Here is a 22,313-nt window from a genome sequence, read left to right on the forward strand (position 1 = left end):
CTCTGTCAGTCACCAAAGGCATGGACGAGGGGAAGACTGTGCATGCCACCTTCCTTGACCTGGCCGAGGTCATCGATACTATTCCCCCACTTGGGCATAATAGATAAACTATCCATGCTTGGTGTAAATGTGTATGTGACCAGATGGGTGGTTAACTGGCTCACTGATAGAACTCATTCAGTCAGAATAGGGGATGCTACCTCAAGTAGTAGATCCGTAATGAGCGGCGTACCCCAGGGATTGGTCTTGGAGCCCGTGCTGTTTGGGATATACTTTTCCAATGTGCAAGCCAAAACCAGAGGTCTGTGGCTGACCATGTGTGCAGATGACTGCATGCTGGGCATTGTCATCAACTCCCCTAGTGATGTAGACCTACTACAAGAGGGTCTCACCCAGAGAAATAACTAGTGCAACACTCCTTTCGGCACATACCACGCGAAGCACATGCAGCAGCTGGAGAGGCCACAGAGGTTCCTGACCAGGAGAACAGAGAGCTTCAAAAATCTATCCTACATGAATAGGCAACAAGACCTGTCCCTCTACTCCATCCTCAGAAGTGATCTATGTCTGACATACAGAGCAATCTCTGACCCCACCATGATGAAATGGTTTCATATCTATAAGCCAAACTCCATTCGCTTGACCTGCATGCAAAACCTTAGCTTGGTCTGCAACATCAATAGGATTTGCTGGTGGGACAGATTTGTCTCCCAGAGACTTCCCCCATCTATGGAATAGACTCCCTCTCCACGTCAAGCAGAGTACTTCATTATCCTTCTTTAAGAGGAACCTGGATGACTGGATGGGAAATAGCAAATATACATCTGGGATTCCACCTGTGTCCCAGGGGCACTGGGTGCTGACTTATGGCAACATGGGCTAATTTATTGGCTAGGCTTATAAGTGCCTAGTAACTTGCTATGATCCATATATATATATATATATATATATATATATATATATATATATATATATATATATATATATATATATATATATGGTCTATGTCAGAACAACGAAAAATCAAACTATTGAACACTCACGTGCGAATAATCAGGAAATCACTAAATATATATTCCTACTCCAAGATCGCACTACAGTGAGGAAAGGGCAAATATTCCAATCTTCACTGTACTGTGATCCCAAAAAACCATCGACTTCCTGATAAAATGTCTGCTCACATGACAGAATAGAGTTTTTGGCATTCTAAAGTAGACCCATATATACACGCATTCATTATATATATATATATATATATATATATATATATATATGGGTACATGTCAGTACATCGACAAGTTAGAAGATCGACATCCACTTCACCGACACATGAAATAATAGACACCGCAAATCACGGACATTTAACAGGTAAGAAGTTTAAATTTCGCTAATCATGCCTACCATGTTTTAGTACGTGTGGCAGTGTTATGCATGTGTGGTAGGCATGATTAGCGAAATTTAAACTTCTTACCTGTTAAATGTCCGTGATTTGCAGTGTCGATTATTTCATGTGTCGGTGAAGTGGATGTCGATCTTCTAACTTGTCGATGTACTGACATGTACCCATATATATATATATATATATATATATATATATATAAAACATATATATAAATGTTTGAAGTCAATGACTTGATTACAATTTCTGTTACACTGTTTTCTGACATCAAAAAAGTGCACGAGTCCTTCTATTAATTTCATAAGTGCACTCCATTGTACTACTAAACTAGACGAGACATCTTCATTCAAATTGTGCAGAATTTTTAAATATTCCCACTGTTACTAACACACCTCAAAACAAGGAAATAAAGCATTATTCACAACTATCGTAACATTAGTATTAATCACATACCTTATTCACTACAATGACTTTCCATATCTCATAGGTGCGATCTCTTAAAATTACATTCAACTGTTCTTGATAATATCCCTTAACAGTACAATACTATTATAGGTAATTTAAATTCTTATTTCAGACAGGCAGCTAAATCATTACTAAAGCATCATTCTGTTCTGCTTCTAGCACTACACAATCCACCATCTAACACATCTAAGTATGTACAGACTACACCAAAACACATTAGCAATCTAAAAATGGATCAGCTGGCAGCTGATAACATACCAATCAAATATCCACAGACAGCTGCACACGACACCCACTCGGTACTAATTTCATCAAGAAATCATCCATTACGTCAATAAGAGTAACTTATTATCCTCAACACAACATGGCTTTTATCTGGTCACAGCACTTTTGTTCTTTTTTAACATATTATATTCTAAAAGAAATGAAAGACAAATCACTGCTTCTCTTTTTTTTCTAGGATTACCTACAGATTTTGACTCTCTCTCTCATCAAATTCATATTAAATTAGCTAACTCAAGCATAGGTTGCAACACTGTAAGGTGGTTCAAAAGCTACCTTAGCTAATGTCAACAAAAGTGAATTGTTAAAACACACACTCCTCCTACTTACCCACAATTATTGCTGCACCTAAAAGTCCACCGCTTGGCTCACTTCTTTTTACAATACTCAATAATGATAGGCTACTGTCCTCATAAAAATGCTAATACGTTTAAATGCTCAGAAGATTCAACACTCATTTTTTTCATATGATATTAACGAATGAATTAATTATAACATAGCAATACTTCAATCAGACATCAAGGCTAGGAAAACTGTGGTTACTGTTTAATGTCAAAACACTATGCTTATTGCTGTTGATTCAAATGTATTCCTTCGCAGTAATAGGAACACATGCCTTCAGAAGGGTACCCTTATTAATATCATCTTGTTACGTAGCATTCCTATCAAATAATTATCACAAGTAAAATTATCACAAATCACGGGCAATCAAAATTTAAACTTTCACTATCTTATGGATTATGTGGCAAGTAAAAGTAACCAGAAACTTAGAAAGGAAAAAAAGAATATTTTGCTAACCTTACTGCAGACTACAGCTTGCATTAAGAAGGTAGGTAAAAGTTAAGTGCACCTCCTGACTTTGCAAACAATAATTAGCAAACTGGAGCACTTTTACAAAAAAAAACTGCCAAATTCAGAGCACATCTGACTACAAACCCTACATCAGTGTATAGATCTCAAGTCTTTAGACCAGCTTGAACTTCATATTACACTAACAATTTCCCAGATGAATGAACGTTTTTCATAAAACAATGTGTAGATTAATAAGCATTCCTCCATTGCATACCTGCACCATACTCACAACTCTGTTAATATTCAAACCCTGCATTGCATACCTACACCATACTCACAACTCTGTTAAGATTCAAAACAAAAATCTAATACATGTAGAAAAATCTTTTAATCACTTTGGTGATTTACTGAACTCATGGCAGTACAGCAAAGATACAGCACATGTAGGGGTAAATCAAGCCTGAAAACAGGTATGTTCCTCCAAACTAGGGACAGTTGAGAATTCAGCATACAGTGAACCTAAAATGTGTATCACACTGTTGAAATAGTTATTGTTTTTGCCAGAGAGCACCTGGTTTCCTGGTCTGAGTCTTGGTTTGGGTATCTTCTGTGTACAGCTTGAGTGCTGTCACTCCAAGTTTTTCATTGCGGTATCAAGTTTGCCTCTACGTAACAAAAGGCCTGCCTGCAGCTGGACTGGTAGTACTAAGATGGACATACGTTTGCATGCCCTCTGACAGACTACTGCCCCATCCACGATGTTTGATGGGACTGGCGTTAACTCATTATCCTGAATGGAACAGAATCGGTAAAAAAAATAAATGAATCAGGTTTAAGAAAGCAAGCAGTATAGATGACTACAGATTCAGGAACACTGCAAACATGTCATTTGTATTGCACACTGGCAGTTCAACAATGAGAACCACACAATTAAAATCCTTACATGGAATCTAATGTATAGAATATAAAAAAAGCACAAAAATGAGACAGAGCCTACAGTAGCATGTTATCAGAAAGCGTCTCCTATAATTATTGATAAGCCAGAAAGAAAAGATATATTTTGAAACACATCTGAACCGTCATACAGTCTGTAACAAATGAAACTCTTACAGGACTGATAAGTCTTTGAGAAGCCGCTTCTCATCAGATCCCAGGGGAAAACACTTTGTCACGTGATTTTACTGAAAGTTTCTAAGCCTGCTTCTATCAAGCAAAAAAATTTCCATATGGGATAAAGTATTGATGTTTACAGTTTGGACCACACTTTTTGTTTTTGGTGGATATTATTAAAACCCTTATAAATGCATGAATAGAAGCAATGCACTCCAGATGGATCTATTTCCTACTTTTGAGTCAGCACATTTCCAATTCTGCATCCAAAACATTCAAAGAAACAGGGAAACAATTTTATTACAACTTACCTTCCACTGTCATCCTTGCCAGGACTAATGTGTTCATCTTTTTTGTAAAACTTTTTTATCCAAATTTTGTGTTTCCCATTCCCCTCACTGCAAAAAACAAACACTTTCATCAACACAGATTTAATTATCATGCTGCCACTGAAAAAATAAAAACAGTCTGTATATTTACATTTCTCATCTTCATGTTTCTCTAAAAGAATTAGTAAATAAGTATCAGACTGTATGCAAGCAATACCAAACATAGTGGGTGTTATCAGGGAAATAACGGCATACCCATGGGTGTTGTAAGGCATGATACTCCAGGTTAAGAGTTTCTCCTCTCCACTACTTTGACTTTGTTCATTTTGTTTACTTTTTCTTTTATGCTTGCTAAATGGCCATGTGTTGTTTAGCAAGAGTAAACATGATGGCAGGCGGTTCTTTTTTAATTCCGTGTTCATGGCACTTTACTATGTTGCCATTAAGTGCTGGACTTGTTTTTTTACCAAGCACTATCAGCTGGGTACTGAATGTTCTTTTGCCAGTTACCTAAACTAATATTACAGACTACCCGATATTTAACTGACAAGCAATTGCATACGGTTCCATGCTCCTTTACAATGAAAAGCAGATGTTCAATGACAAAATACGGAATGAATAGCTGAACACACGTCAGCTTTGCAGAAAGCTTTGTGACTATCAAGGCCTAAATATCTTACACAAAATTATTGTGGAACATCACCTAAAAAATTTTACATAATCTGTATGTTTTTTTTTTTGTTTGTTTTTTTATGGCTATAGCTACATATGCAATATAAAACACAAAATACAGGCCTTTATTTTTGAATCATACTGCACTAATTGTCAAAGTATATTGTTTTGGTATTAGTCCACAGTCGAATTGTTTTCTGACAAAACAATACTGTTACACAAGATCCCTGCCAGCTTGTGCAAAATGTAATTTTTACTTGCTTTCATGTAGACATATTTATTATACCTATTCACCTTTCAACCTACAAGTATAACAAATCTAGACAAAGGCAGAGATAAAGGATGCAAGGCCTAAACAACATGTCCTACACAGACCGACTCAAAGCCCTGTCACTATACTCAGTACCCAACAGACCGCTAAGAGGTCACCTGTATCTAGCAAACAAGGCATCCTCGGACCCATTACAGATGAATTTACTGCACATCAGCAAGTGAAATGCCATCAGAAATACTTGGTCTAGGGATATAAAACTCTTCTGAAACACCAACAGGATAGTTTGGATGGACAGGTATATCTCGCAGAGGATACCGCTGTTGTTGAAGAAACTTCTCATCCCTATAAAATGAAGTTCATCCCTGTCCATATTCAAGCACAACTTACATATATGGATTAGAAACAGAAAATGTACCCTTGGACTTTCCCATGTACTACTAATGGACAGAGCCAGCTCCTAAATTCCATGCATGACTCCCCTCAAATTATTTATGGCATGATAGATCCCTATTATTCTAAGTAGGGCTAATAAATAATTATGGACCATGGGATGGGTAAGACCAATCTATGATCAAATGGGATAGGTTACTTCCAGCAAAAAAAGGGAAATTGGCTAGGCTTAAAATGGCCCTCAAGGGCAGCTGACCTAGTGCTTGCCTATCAACCTATGAACATATTAGTAATGGAAGGAACAAAGGCCCAAAATCAAGGACAGATTTTAAATACTGCTCTTATAAATTTAGAAAGTTACTAGAACAAGATTTGCTATAACATGCATTTTCTGAAGGATTTGTAGTCTGAAACACAAATGTTTGCCATTATTTAGTGACATCAATCCTCAATAATTTGCCAGAAAAACACAAACTTTATAAGGAACACACCAAAAATATGAGCAAAATCTGGATAGTCTGCAAAAATCTGGGCAACTGAGAGGTAGTTAAAATGTAAGATGCATAATGTTATCTGTGATGGAATACATTATGTGTGGGGTACTCTTTGTAACACTAGCTTTTAAGTAGTAGCTGATAAACCACAACAATTAACAGGCTTCTACTCACTGCTTGTCAAGTTTTCTCCAAATGGATGTACGTCTCCTACTGCAGTACATAATCCATTATACAGCAGTGTAGTATGGGCACTAGGCATTAAAAACATTTACTTATGTAAGCAATATTACTTCATACCACCTTTATATCTTCCAGCAGGAAGCTGCTATTAAACTGAATAAATGCCTTTAATGAAAATTATACATATTGTTTGATATATCAGAAAAGAACACTTATAAGAGGGAAGAGTACCAGCACCATTGTGCCTCTGTTATGGTACAATACACATGTATACAATCTTTCTCCAAAAGGGAATGCTGGAGCAAATGTTTTCAATATACAACACAACTATTGAGTTGTAAGTAAAAATGACTGGACTACTCCAGTGCTTCTTTTTGAATGCCATGTTAATACTTTTGCACAAAATGCTGTAATGTGCTAAAAATTATAAATTTTGTTAAAACTGTTATATATGAAAATGATCATTCTGCTTTACAAAAGTGAAAATATGCCAGTGTACAAGATAGAGAATCTCTATAAATCTGAAAACAAGCATGGCCCTGGAAAATCAGGGAAGATGTCCTCTTAATGCAAGTAGAGCTTATGCCAAGAACAGAGGTTCTGTGAAACCTCCTAAGGGAGACTAAAGACAGCTGTAAGGAGGCTGAGGCATTCTACAGATATTCAGCTAAAGAATCTCATGAGGAAGCTGTCTGAAGTTATTTTAAGACTGAACCTAAGTGGTACAGACACTGCAGAATGTATATTTTTTTATGTCCCGAAGAAGAGTTTGTATCTCTGAACTTTTACTTAACCTTCCATGTTAATAAAGTCCTTTCACCATTACTTTTAATGGTACATGGTACATAGTGGATTTAACAGGTGCTTAATAATTGTTGCTCTCACCCTCAGCGCTGTTAAGCACTAGCCTCAACCTTAATGTTACTCGGCATCCACAGAGGAAGAATGGTGAGAGCTGCTGAAACAGCTTTAAAAAAGTGAGAGTTTAAGCCTGAAGGAAGTATTTACCAGATTCCAAATGCTCTCAAGTGGCTGCTCTCTTTCTGGCACCAGTTAGTGTGCTCTAGATTCTAAGCTATATAACACAGCTATTGCACTGTTTTTTCTTAGTACACAGGAGTAAGTAAAGCTTCATGCATGACAAAGAATGATGTTTGGGTCTTTCTGATTATAAGTAGAGAAGTTGTGTATTTCTGACAGGGATATCAAGATGCACTTCTGAAGCTTCACTCTCTAGGCGAATTTCATGACATCCACAACTTGAATACATAATATATTTACGATCAGAGGCCTAAGATCAGAATCCTCTGTTTTACATGGAGTGCACTGGCCTGACTCAAGAGGAAAAATATCCTTGTCATGGTGAGGCTCATATGCAAGTATCTTGTTATAAGAGGGTTCTTCCACATAAACCTGATTTTCATAATTAAGTAAACCCTGCACTGCTACATAGGTTAACATACTTTGCACTGCCAACATATGCAAGAGAGAATTGAAATGCAGAATTAATGAACTGCCAGCTTTAAAGTCTCTTAGGGAAACTTTGCATACCCATGTAAACAGTAACTAGCAACAAAGTCTAGTCTACCTTTAGTTAAACATTATAATCTTTAAAAGGTGCTAGGCACGTTGTGCCGCTAAGCACACAGCAGCTAAGACACTACTGAAAAGATGGCAAGGCATTTTATTTTGCATCAAAGTTGCACTTTTTTTAAGTGGTAGTACAGCAAGGAAGATAAAACTCTGAACGTGTTGCGAATTATGATCAGGTCTCCAATCCCAAACACTTGTTATATGATTATGAAATCAATTCAATAACTTCAGCTAAATTTCTTGAACCCATTCTAAAACATACAGCACCTTGGTCACAGCTGGACAATCCTGTGTGTGTGAACATTTCTCACAATGTTTAAACTACAGACAAATGCACAAACACACACACACATCTATATCTAGGTACGTGTAACTATGATTGAGCCTTGAGTAAAAACTACTTATCTGTACACCCTGAAATGATACCGGACTGGCTAACAATTCAGAAAACCATACTCCTACTTAAACGTGAACCTGCAGATAACCCAAACTTTCGTCCAATAATCTGCCTCCTCCCAACAATATACAAGTTATATATGGGAACTGATGCACATAGAGTATTAAGTCATTTAGATAAAAATTAAATCATGACCATATAACAGAAAGGAAATAAAGAAATTTATATGGAACAAAGGATTATCTTTTGTTAAACAAAGCCATAATGAAGGTCATAAAAGAGCACAAATCTCAGTATGGCATGGATAGATTACAAAAAAAGGATTTGATGGTATTCCTTACTCCTGGAGTATAGAATGCGTACAAATGTACAAGATCCATCACACACTGGTAAATTTTATTACAGTTACTATGACGTAATGGCAAACCATGTTGTAGGTGAACAACAAAAAAAGACAAACTGCTATCCAGAGTATGAAAATCCAGCATGGAATATGTACATCAGAGTGTATGTGCTGTAGCTTTACGATGCATATCAAGGACTGAATGTGCACATATAAATACAGGGCATGTGCTATTCCTAGTGCCATTTAGAGAGTGAGCATGTATGATTGCAGTAGTTAGTTTGTATACAACTTACTTAAGTCAAAGTCAGTAAACGTCTATTGTGATTTGTTTGTATATAATAAAGCTACTTGAACAGAACTCAAGAAGACTCTTCTATTGTGTCCAAAGTAGGAGAGTGACATGGTGTCAGAACCAGGATTCCGGAGAATGATATTCAGAACCATGAGGTGCAGAGATGACAGTGAAGGTAAACTAAGCGAAATGAGCACAAAAAAAGAGCCAGAAATGAATCAAATGTAATGAGAACTTGCACAAACTGCTTATTTTATAAAAAAGATAAAACGGAGAATTACAAGGGCACAAACCACATCATTAAACAAGCAGGAGTCACAACAGGTTTATTAACTAAGCAAAATGTTTAAAATTAAGGTAATTGATGAAATGATCATCAGAAAAGCAAAATTAGTATGTTTAATGTAAAACGAGTATGTCTGAAGCAAAACGGGCATATTTAGAATAAGACAAGAAAAGTACAAGGGGCATGAAAAGAGATTAAATGAACAAAACAAATAAGGGTAAAAAGAGCACATTACGCGTAAATGAAGTAAGGCGACTGCATATATTTTGGCAAAGTGCTGTGTTTTGGCATAACTCCGACTTTGTATTGTATCAAGGGCACAACTAGAGTTATTTGAAGTATCTCAAAGTGTGTAAAAGTGCTTACAGTGTGTGCTTATTACTGTGCACGTATTCCAAAGAGTTATTTGTGCGCAAAGTGCAACCATTTCATGAAGTACAAGTCAAAGTATAACCATTTTGAAAAGTTTCTTATGCTGGGTGTGTCTATTCGCAAAGTGTCACCATTACAGAATGTTTCTTGCACTGTAAAGAATTGCCTAGCAAGGTACTGTCATTTTGGGGAGATTTCAGCGTGCTATGTACAGTTTATTCACAAAGTGCAATTACTTCGAAATGTTACAGACTCTGAGCTTCTCTTGCCCAGATGATCTGCATCATGCAGTTACTTGAAATGTTTCTTAAACTAAGAGGTGATTTCTTGCAGTACTGTAATTTCAAGAGTATTACAGTGCCCAAGAGACTTATTTCGCAAAGTTCAGTTATACAGAGGCTTGTTGTGCTATTGGGCAAAGTTAACCAAAAATGTCCTTGAGGTGCTATCAGCTGTGAATAATAATCCTGGAAGCAACCACGGAAAATAAACCTTTTATTCCTCCATAAACATATTGGCATTCCTGGTTAGTGGTGTTTTTTTGTGGTACATTTTTGGTTAGTGGTGTTTATTTGTGGTCGTTTGGATGGACACTGTTTTGTTGTTTTTGTATGCTTTTATTTTTTTTTTCAACTGGGCAAAGTTAAAAATAATGGCATCAGTTTTTGGTATGTGTATGTGTTCATGCTTATTTGCAAAGCCCTTCACCGGTATGTGTTAATATGACAGATGGATTTCGAAAGCCCTTACCACTTGCATTTGATCAAAATATTGCAAAGAATTGTAGAATATTTGAGCAAGAGTACATTTTTATAGAAGCAGCTTATTCAGACAAAGATGCACACACCAGGTCATTCATTTTGCTAAACCTAGCTTGAGAGCATTCATTTGTGTATGTACCAGAAGTACATTAGGGAGAAGGTGAAAATCATCATATTGTTGTACAGGCTAAATCAAGGGAAAACCCAGTGTGTTTGAAGTGAAAATTCAGAGAAATGTGTAACCTCCAGACAAATATTACATTAGGGAGGCATTTGTTTTACACGAGAGATCAGAAACCTGGGGAAACTTTTGCAACTTATATAACTGACCTGAGAAATAAAGCCAAAATGTGTCGGTTTGGTGACTTAAAGCATGAGTTAATAAAAGACAGGCTCGTGTGTGGTATTAATAGTGCTGCTGTGAGAAAGATTTTGCTTCGTGGTGGTGATTTAAAGTTGAGTAAAGCCATTGAGATTTGTCAAATCCTGGAAGTTACAGAAAAACACACAAGTATGCTTGCAAGTGAGAAGAGCTTGGTTTCAGTAGGCTCCAGAGCAAATGTAGATAGCATGCAACACGTGGCAAACAGAAATAGGCCTAAGCACATGGCAGCCACAACCCCTGCTGGTTCACCAGGGAAACCACGTAGTTTTCCAAAAAGTTCTAAGACCAGTTCAGTTAAAGTAGCATGCTCAGTGCAGTACAAACATGAATCTGGAAAACCCAAGTCCAGCTTTATTGTTAACTGTCACAATTGTGGTGCCAATCATGACTCTAAAAGAGAGAAATGCTTAGCATTTGGCCAGCAATGTCACAAGTGTAAAAAATGGAACCATTTTCAAAAGTTTTGCAAATCAAGCAAACCCCACACAGTTGTAAAGAAGCATCACACACAGGTAGAATTGCAACAGTCCACTTTTTATGTAGATGGGATTTCAGTGATTGGTGAAAGAGTTACTGCAGTGAATTTATTGGCAAAGAGCAAAGTGTTTTGTACAGTCCAGATCAATGGTAAATCCACAGAGCTTAAAGTAGACAATGGTTCAAAGTGTAATTTTATATCAGCAGATACAGTTGCTAAAGTGAGAACTAGTGAACAACTCAGTGTGGCCAGTAATGCAAAACTTGTTGCTTATGGAGGTGAAAAAATTCAAAACTAAGTCTCAGTGATGCTTTCATGTTATTTGCCAGGAACTGTTACAGCTTGTTATTCTATGTAGTCCTGACACCAGTACAGTTATTATTAGGTCTCAAAGACAGATTGAAAATGAATCTGCTTTCTTTTACCAAAGAAGTTCATCACATAAGTGCATATCCTAGTTCCAAATTTTCTGAAGCCATTTTCTCAGAGTATGCTGATGTTTTCGATGACAAGTTGGGCAAACTTCCAGTTGTGTATTCCATGAAGTTAGACCCAGATATCACTCCAGTAGTCAGACCAGCAAGAAGAGTTCCAATAACTATGCAGGATAAAGTCAAGGCTCAAATGGATAAAATGGTACAGCAAGGTGTAATCTGTCCAGTTACAGAACCATGGGTGTCGTCTATGGTAGCAGCTCACAAGAAAGGCTCATTCGGTGCTGGCTTTATTTTTGGTTTTAGTTAGGCTGATGGGCCTACAATTACACTTTTGTTATTTGATATGATATATTGCCTAATAAGACGAAGGTCGTCTTTTTGATGATGAGTTTTTTTGATGAAGAGTTTTTTGTATATTGGGCCACTTATGGTAAGATAGTTAAAAGGTTCAGTTTATCTGAATAATTTTTTTAAATACAGTTGATATGTCACACCTAACATGGGCAATATTATATATATGGACTGATATCAGTTGTGGTTGGTTTTCAAGGTCACTCGGTTATTCGGTGTCCTTACACTACAACATTTGGAGTGTTTTATATTTGACATCATGGACATTGGGGAGTTATTGAAGGGTCTTTCGGCCGATCAAGATAATTTGGAGGTTTTTGGTTTAAATAATGTATCGGGACCGAATTCTACGAATTTATTGTTGGATGGTCCATCACAATGCAACAACATGTTTTCTAAGCTTAATAGACAAATGAAGGCTTTACGCACGAATGTATGGCATTTGAAGCTTTTCAAAGCCTACAAGGTCAAGGATATCACTCCGAGGGGATTAAGGGTCCGTATACAACCCATTGTGGCCAATATAGATAGTGAGCTTTCCAAGAAATGGGCGGAGGCACAACATTCATCATCTATGCAACTTGTTGATTGTTTATTAAGGTATTATGACAGGACTATTCAGAGTCAACTTACAGAGATTGAAATTTTGTGTGGGGAGGTAGAAAAATTTAAATCTGAAGTGTTATATTCACAACAAGTTTCAGACCTGGCTAAGGACCTCTCAATATTGGAAAAACAACTTACAAAAAGGAAGATAAGTTTAATCGTGATTTGATGGACTATGAAAAAGGGAAACCTTTTGTAAATCATAAATCGGTGAGATTTCAGGAATCTAGATCTAGTAATAGCTATAACAATAAGAAAAGACCAAGGTCCATCTTAAGACATCATAAATCTATGTCTGATACTACATCAGAAGAGGAGGCCTCTTCTGTAACGGATGAGGAAGGTTCCTTACGCCAGGTGTCCCCAGCGGCGAAAAGGAAACAGCCCCCCCCTTTAGAGTTAGGGGTAGGAGGCGGGGGGGTAAGAAGCATAAGAACAGATTCCGGCAACATAACATTGCAGTCCCTGTTACAACAAATGGTGACATAATTGATAACATACATAATATTTCCTCTTTTGAACTTTCTCCAGCACATATCAAACTGCTGAATAAAGGGCTTTCTTTTGTACCCTCATCTTTGGTTTCAGAAACTCAGTTATTACAAGATGTTGATGAATTTTGTAGAATACTTAACCTAAAAATCTTTTTTGCAGATCAGGAAAATACTCAAAGATCTTCTGATTTTAGGTTTAGGAAATCTAATTTTGTTCCCCCCATGAACAAACATGTGTCCATTTTTAGAGAGTGCATAGTGAAGGAGTTACATTTTTCCAATCTATATAGTCTTACCCAAAATAATTTAACAACTGTAGAAAGACAAGCTTTGGTTGAGCTTAGTACTAATCATAACATAGTTATAACTATGGCGGATAAAGGAGGAGCAGTTGTGGTTTTGGATCATTCATTATATAAATCAGGAAGCTTTACGACAGTTGGCAGATTCTAGTTTTTATATGGCACTAAATGTGGATCCTACTCTTTCTTTTAAGAGAGAAATTGATGATTTTTTGGATCTATCGGTGCAGCAGGGTATCATTACGACACAGGTAGGTGTGCAACTTAAGGTGGATGAGCCTAGCTCTCAGTATCTGTATATGTTACCGAAAATACACAAAGATCCATTTCAACCTCCTGGGAGACCTATAGTTTCAGGTAGGGGTTCCTTAACGGAACCATTGTCAGCTTTTTTGACTCAGTATTTGGAACCTTTGCTGCCGTTTATTAGGTCTCGCATTAAGGACACCACCGAATTTCTAAATATAATTAATGATTCCCAACTAGAATCTCACTGGTTACTTTGTACTCTTGACGTGGCTTCATTATATACAAATATTCCACATGATCAGGGAATTTTAGCTGTTTCCTTTTGGCTATATAAATCAAACCTTTATTCTTTAGCCTTCAATAATTTTTTGATTAAGCTCACTGAATTGGTATTACGGAAGAATATCTTTTACTATGCAGGCAAGGCTTATTGGCAGATTAAGGGCACTGCGATGGGTGCTTCTTTTGCACCCATCTATGCCGATTTGTTCATGGGGTACTATGAGGCTGGGTATATATATGATGACCAACATAACAAATTTTTGCAACATCTGGATATCTGGCGGAGATAGCTAGACGATTGTTGGATGGTGTGGCGTGGAGATAAGCAAAGTTTATTACAGTTTGTGGATTATTTGAATAATAATAGTTATGGTATTCGGTTCACTGCTAATATTGAACTTTCAGAGATTGTATTTTTGGATGTTAAGGTTTCTAAACTTGCAGATAATACTTTATCGACTACTATATATCGCAAGTTTCCCAAATACAATACTTTGTTACATGCTAATAGTTCTCATCCACGCCACACCATCCACAATATTCCAAAATCTCAATATATGAGAATCAGACGTATTTGTTCATCTGATGAAGATTATTTGGAATGTGGTCTGGATTTAACGCGTAGGTTTCTATATAGGGGGTATGAATCTCAACTATTAGTTAAAGCTGAAGGTCAAACTTCCAAAATGAAACGTCAGGATCTATTATGTTACAAAGTAAATAACAGGGATGGTAATAAGACAAATCATAAACAACCAATAAGGTTGGTGACTACCTATGGGAATAATACCAATCGTTTTAGGGATGTCATCAACCAACATTGGGGTATTCTTTTGTCACATGAGGTTCTAGGTAGGTTGTTGCCGGAAAATTGTCAGTTTTCTTACCGGAGGGGACGGAATATGAACTCTCACTTCACACATTATAAAAGATATGTTCCAAATATACCACAACAAAGAACTTTAAGTGGTGATACACTAAGGGGGTGTTATCCTTGTGGGCACTGTGCTGCTTGTCATCATTTGCAACAAACCAAAGAATTTTCTAGTAAAAATACGTCACGAATTTTTGAGATAAGGGTTTTTGCCAATTGCAGCACAGATTGGGTGGTATATTTGGCTACCTGCAGTTGCTCTGCATTTTATGTTGGACAAACGTCCAGACCTGTCAAATTTAGAATAGGGGAACATTTAAGTGCAATTAAGAACAAGCGTGTTGCTAATGCCCTGTTTAAACATACCTTGGAGCATTCTTCGGCCATTTTTCGGTTTGTTGTTATAGATAGGATCACCCTTCACAGGAGTTTCAAAGCCGGATGGCATCAAAAACTTGATCAAATGGAACAAAGGTGGATAATTCAATTGGGTGGTCTATTTAGACCTGGTTTAAATATGTTAGAATAGAATTTTGTAGGTCATGTGTATGTATATTATGACCTATGTAAAGGGATTATGTATTATTCATCGATTTTGGTTTTAGGCATATTAATAATACCAATAGGAAGGTGGAGGATATATACATATTTCCAGAGGATATATGATTTGAGTTTATGGGTTTATAGAACTAGGTATATAACATACAGGTTTTGGATAGTCTGACCAATCTTGTTATAGAAGTGGGAATGTATATTTATGATAAACTTTGAGGTTTGTCATCACATAGAACAAACAAATATATACAGGTTGTTTTTATATAGAGACTGTCCTGACAAGTTGTTCTGATCACTATTCAGGTCCCCTAACATTTTGGCCATGATATATATATATTTTTTTCCATATTAATTTATAATATCTTTTTTTGTTTAATATGATTTTCACAATATTTTTTTGATGATATTTAACAATGTTAATGTATTTTATATGTTTATTATGTTTAAGTTTTTTTATTATTATGTGGGGAAGGTGCTGTTTGTTCCACTGCATTTGTTTATTATACAAGAATATGTACCCCTTTAAACTTGGTGTATTTAAGGTTGGTCCACCAGGGGTCGGGTTTCCTTACTTTTATAGAACTGCATTGATAAAGGCCATGATATGGCCGAAACCGGTATGCCTGTTTATTAAGATTCTTTTTATCAAATCTTGGTGTCAATAAAGTTGGTTCGACTGATCCATACGTGCTGGCTCATTGTTTTTTGAATGTTGATAGGCCTACAATTGCCTAGGTCAGTGGATGCTCCATGTTTGTGTAGAGGGGATGACAGTGGTTGTCCTCCATTCAGCTGGGATGAAGCTGGTGCTCAGGCTTTGGTTGAATAGGGTGCCTAATGGAGCTGAGTACTCATGCCTGAGCTCATATAGAATACAACCAGGGATGTTACCTGGTCCCATGGAGACTGTATTTTTTGCCTTTGACAGGGCATTAAAGACCTGCTCCCTGGTGATGAGGGGAGGGAGGCAGGTGCTGGGGATATCCTGGTTTACTGATGGGGGGGTGAAGATTTCAATGAACCTGTCTGCCAGCAGGTTGACTATATCTATGGCGTTTGTGTATGTGGTGTTATTGACTACCATTTCAGAGCAGATTTAGCTGTGACTTTTGACATTGTGGACATATGTAAAGAAGGCCTTTTGATTATCCTAAGTGGATGTGGCCACATTGGACTCAAATTTAGCCTTAGAGTATTTCACCAGTGACCTTATTTTCTTGTCCTGACAAAGGAGAGGTTGCTTCCAATTTGGCACCTGCTCCTTCTTGGTTCTGGACAGCAATTTTTTTCATAGGTTCATAGGTTCATAGGTTTATACTAGGCTATCTGCCCTAAGGCATTTATAAGCCTAGCCCAAAGTTTTGTGGCTTACGCCACCCCTTATATGAAAAAATACTGTACCCATTAGTTTGTTGTGCCTCTGTCCAGCAGTGACACAGAGATGATTCCCGGGGTAAACCTACGATCTCCCATCCACAGGTCAAGATTTCTCTTGAACAGAGCCAGCGAGGTGCTCTGCCTCACATGGACCGGGATTTTATTCCACAGCATAGGGAGTCTCTGAGTAATAAATCTATCCCTCCAGCACGTCCTATTTATATCTGTGCTAAGGTTTAAGTCGTTTGCTCTAGTGGTTTTGGTGGATTTGGATTTTTTGAGGTGGAGCATGTCCATTAATTCCGGGTTGGACATGGCCTTGTATGTCAGGCACATGTCACCTCTGAGCAGACGGTATGCGACTGAATAGAGCTGGAGTTTCTTCAATCTGGCAACATAGGACAGGTTTTGGAGTCCCTTTATCCTTTTGGTGAGGAACTTTTGGGGTCTCTCCAATTGCTGCAGATGTCGGGTGAGATACATCCCGAATGGGGCATTGTACTCGATCATTGGTCTGATAAGTGAAGAGTACAGGGGAACAATGACCTCACTAGATCTGGATGTGAATCCCTTCATGATCAGGTGGGCAATGTAGAAGGTCTTTCTAACCACTTTAGCAACGTGAGTGTCAAAAGAAAGGCCACTGTCAACCTGGGTCCCCAGGTCCCTGATAACCACTTCTGTGCTTAGTGGATTGCCACCTATATGGTAGCTTGGGGTTACCTTGTTTTTCCCGAAGGGTATGACTATGCATTTTTTGGCGTTTAACTTCAGGCCATGGCTCTGGCACCAGCTATCTGTTTCCGTGAGTCCCTTCTGAAGGATATCCGTGTCCGATGCACTTTCCACTATGGCGCCCAGTTTGCAGTCGTCTGCAAACTTTGTCAGCCAAAGTCCACCCATGTTGGCCTGTACTTCTGAGAAGTAGATGCCGAACAATAGGGGGCCAAGGACCGAGCCCTATGGGACACCACGTGTGACCGGCTTGGAGTCTGACATAGCGCCAGCAACTCTAACCCTGTGGGTTCTGTCCTTAAGCCAGTTTGCAACCCATCTTGTGACATATGGGTTTACATTTAAGCTGGTAAGTTTTTCTACAATACCCGAGTGGGGTATTGTGTCGAAAGCCTTTGCAAGGTCAAGGTAGGCTGTATGGACTGCCTTTCCCTCATCAATGGCCTTGGTGACTGTTTCGAAGAAGTCGACCAAGTTCAAAAGGCATGATCTGCCCTTGACAAAGCCAAACTGGGTCGGGTCCAATGTCTGCAAGTCCCCTATATCTTTGCTTATGAGCTCCATTATGATCCTCTCCATAGCTTTGCAGACAAGACTTGTTAAGCTTATGGGGCGGTAATTACCAGGGTCCGTAGAGGCACCGCCCTTGTGGAGTGGGACCACAGTTGCCGTACGCCACTCCTTGGGCACGTATCCTGTGGTAAGGCTGAGATTAAACAGCTGCCTTATGTGCGGGTTTAATTCCACATTTAGCTCGTGTAGCACACAGCCGGGGACACTTTCCTTTTATTATAGAGTATGTTTATTGCTGCTGCCCACCAGACAGGTTTACTTTTCCTTGAAGAAGATGATTTGGCCCTGTCAGGTATTGCTGAGTCCATACAGCTATGTAGGTGCTCATATAGTTTTTTGGTGTAGGCTTGGATATTAGTGTTAGTTCCAACTGAAGGGGTAGTGGGTGTGAAGCTGCTTATACCTGTTCTGAGGAGATTATACTCAGCTTTGTAAAAATGTTTTTGTTTGACCCTGACAAGGGGGAGGTGATCAGGGGAGATGGTGACTTCAAACGTGATCTCTTTATGTTCGGGTCTTACCAAGAAGGATGACACTGTAGGGGTGCTACAGTGGCTACTCATGTTGGTTAGGACCAGGTCCAGGATATTTTCCTCTCTCATAGGGGTGTCGACCAGCTGATTCAATACACTGACAAAGTTGAGGAATCTCTGGTTATTCATGTTTGGGCTAGAATAGGTCTTCTACTCTATGGTTGTGTAGTTAAAGTCACCCAGGATCAGGGTAGAGGGTTGAATCTTGATGGATTCAAGTAAGTCTAGATAGGTGGAATGGGCATCCTAAATCATGGCTGGGGGTCTGTTGCTAGCTATGATTTGAATAGGTGTTGTGTCAACAGTTAACTGCATTTGGATTGTCTCCTTTGTGTCATACTGTTTGACCTGCCTGGAGGTGTGTATGTCTGATAAATACTGAAACTCCTCCTCCTTTGGCTTCGTAGCCCTCCGTTTGGGGTCTGAAAGTATGGTAGGATGAGTAACCAGGTAAGGCTGAGGTGCTCTCCATACCTTTAAACCAGATTTCAGTGACTGCACAAATGTCAGCACCCTCCAAGGCAAGGAATGCTTGCAATGAGTTCAGTTTCATGCTTAGACTCCTAGCGTTTAAGCAGCATGACCTTTAAATCTCGTTTAGAAGAATTTTTCATGTTGGTAATTTTGTGCTCATGACTTTGCCTAAAAAAGGCACTATGGGGGAGGCAGGAGCCTTTGCCAGAAGCCTGAAGCCCAGTGGAGACAGATGAAGACCATCCCTGGCAAAGCATTGTGGTCTGTCAATCATGTCCTCCCAGGCTGTCAGGTACTGGATCCCCTTGGAATGATACCAGAAGCTAGGGGCATACCTCCCTGGGACACATATTCATTGAGCTCAATCATGTCTCTCTTCATATAGTCCAGAGAGGTACGTCTAAAGTCATTCACACCAACATTAATTATGACAGAGTTATAACAGTACCTGTTAAGAGACTGAGTGTGTGTGTGATATGGCAGATTCTAGCACCTGACAAGCAACTTACCATGACTTTCACCTTGTCTAGCCTGGTTCACAACTTGCTTTACAACTACTGCACTTGAAACTATTCACTAAGGTTATGTGTAGTCATGGCACTAAGGTTATGTGTGGCCATTGCGCTACAGTTACTACACCTGACTCCAATGGTTACATTGTATGTTGTTTACTGCTGTTACTAGTTTGTCAGTTACTAAAATAACCTATTATCTGGGCTGCTGTTTGAGCTTGCTCCATACCTGTCAATATCTCAGAGCAAAATATCTCGACAAAGCCATAAAAAAGTGGGACAAAGGCCCAAAAATTGGGAGAATTTTTAAACATTGCTCTTACAAACTTAGAACGTTGATAGAATAACAGGTTTTGGATTAGAATAGATTTTGTGATGTACATGAAGTCTGAAACTCAAATATCTGCCATTATTTCCTAACTTCAGTGTTAATGATTTGTACCTAATTGGCCAGTAAACCACAATTTTATGAAAAACGAACCAAAAATATGAGGCAGAAACCTGGACATTCTGCGAAAATCTGTACAGTTGAGAGGTATGACTTGCTCTCATTTTGATCATTGCTATTGTTGAGGCATTGTTGCCTGTACTCATTGTTCTACTGTCACAGAAACTGAAGCTGTTGCTAGCTAGTTACTGCATTTGACACTATTCATTAATAAGACTGTTTGCCACTTGTTACTGATTACTTCACTATTCGTATACACCTGCTTTCTCTTTAACATATGTTTCACTTGTCAAAAACACCGCTATTACTCAGTGTCAAGAGTCTACAGTAATCACATTCCATACTCTTGTACTGCTTAATTACATCCCATAATAACATAATTTTGTAGTCTAGTTCACTATACTCTTTTCTCTTACACCAAAACTAGGTTACAAAGCTATCTTGTTTTCTCATACACCTTGAACAGACTGGCCATTAATGAGTTTCAGTCATCTCTAGTCCCTTCTGTAACTCCCTTCAAGGAACTCGGTATTTTAAAGCAGTGAAGGAACTGCCTTATGCTTGCAAAAATATTTCACTTCTACCTCAGAATGGCTCAATATGTGATAGGTGTGAATATTTGTTAAACTTGGAAGCTAACCTCTCACCTCAAAACGCATGTGGGTAAGCACGCCATACACACACAAATCAGAACACCTCTTCTACACAAACTTACAATGAAATTGTAAACTTTTGAATATGGTTTACTGGATAGGTTTCTACTAGTCTGCAAATTGACTGCCTAATTTTCTATGAATCAAAGGCTTAAAAATAGAGAATAAAAACTAAAGAACTCCCAACTCCACTTTACCCTCAGACTGCACTTTTATAACACAACCACAGTTTTCAAGATGTGTAAAAGAAAGGACACAGAGAAACTTTTCAAGGATGGCAATTTGTATTCACTAGCAGCAAGACCATCTCCCATCATTCCTGCTGTAGCAGCACCCAGGGATCCCACAAACTCACATTCACAAGTACCTTCAACACATATGTCCCCCACCCACATCCAACAGCACCTACCCATAAGAAATCAGAACCATTGACAAAATCACAGTCTGGTACAGAAACTGTGTCTTCAGCAAAAGATTTGACAGCTGCCACTAATGTGACTTTCGGCTTTTCCCGGTTAGGGGTCACCACAGCGGAACTCTGGTCCGCTCATGATTGGCAGTGGATTTTTATGGTTTTGAGTTGCCAGCCTAACGCCCAACCTTCAACGAAGGCACACCCTTTCACGCTTGCACCTACCTGCATGTCTTTAACGTCACTCAACTGCGGGGAGGACATGCAGACTCCACACAGAAGGTGCTCCAGCCGAGAATCAAACGGGAAAACCTCTTGGTGTGAGGCGACAATACTAACCGCTGCACCACCGTGGCTGTAATACTTGACAGCTGCCACTATTACCCTAAAAAAATGTGTTTAAATAGCAATTTGGGGTTCTACCTGCAAGGTGAGTATAGCAGAGATAAAGGAAATGGTGGCAAACTTTAAATAAGGAGTCACAACATTTAAAGCAAATAAAAGCAACAATGGATACGAAGGACACAAAATGATTTTAAAAATAAAGAATAAGACATCAAAATAAACTGAGTTCAGAGGTCTCGCTAAGTATACCAGAGAACAAAACAACAAAAAGAAGCAGTAGAAACTTTTTTTTCTAGTCCCTAATCCCCACGTCTGGTAATATCCATAGGTTCACAGGTTTGTTAGACTAATGACCACTAGGACCTTTTTAAGTCTAGCCATGCATATCAAATTTCCGACAAGTTCTGATACCATTGATAAGTGTAAGCAGGGTCTTGGGAGATGAAACATTTATAAGCAAGGATCTGGGAGATGAACCATTTACAGACTGCCTGTGTCCATTAGAGACATAGGTGCAAATCAGGGATGAATCTCCAGTTTCCCATCCATTTGTCCAAGTAACACTTGAATTGGGTGATGGAAGAACTTTACTTCACATGGATGGAGAGCCTGTTCCTGAGAAGGGGTAGTCTTTGGAATGCACCTATCTCTCCAGCAAGTCCTATTTACATCACAGGTTAGGTTTAAGTTTTTAGAATGGGTAATTCTGATGCTGTTTGTTTTGTGGATATGCAGAAAGTCCAGAGTGAGGTCTAACAATGCATTGTATGCAAGGCATAGATATTACCCCTAAATAGCCCA

The 22,313-nt window shown here is 38.5% G+C and overlaps 1 protein-coding gene across 3 annotated transcripts in view; it reads right to left on the reverse strand.

Annotated features, from left to right (window-relative positions):
- FYB2 (FYN binding protein 2) overlaps positions 1-22,313 on the reverse strand; it is a 1,416,888-nt gene that overhangs the window by 240,553 nt on the left and 1,154,022 nt on the right. For all 3 annotated transcript variants that reach the window (XM_044085512.1, XM_044085511.1, XM_044085513.1), the window contains one exon: positions 4,360-4,446. In XM_044085512.1, the coding sequence (XP_043941447.1) occupies positions 4,360-4,446 (87 nt within the window). The remainder of the gene's footprint in view (positions 1-4,359; positions 4,447-22,313) is intronic.

The sequence above is a fragment of the Protopterus annectens genome, chromosome 10.part0 (assembly GCF_019279795.1).
Source record: "Protopterus annectens isolate FY-2018-M chromosome 10.part0, PAN1.0, whole genome shotgun sequence".
In the NCBI taxonomy this organism is placed as follows: Eukaryota; Metazoa; Chordata; order Ceratodontiformes; family Protopteridae; genus Protopterus; species Protopterus annectens.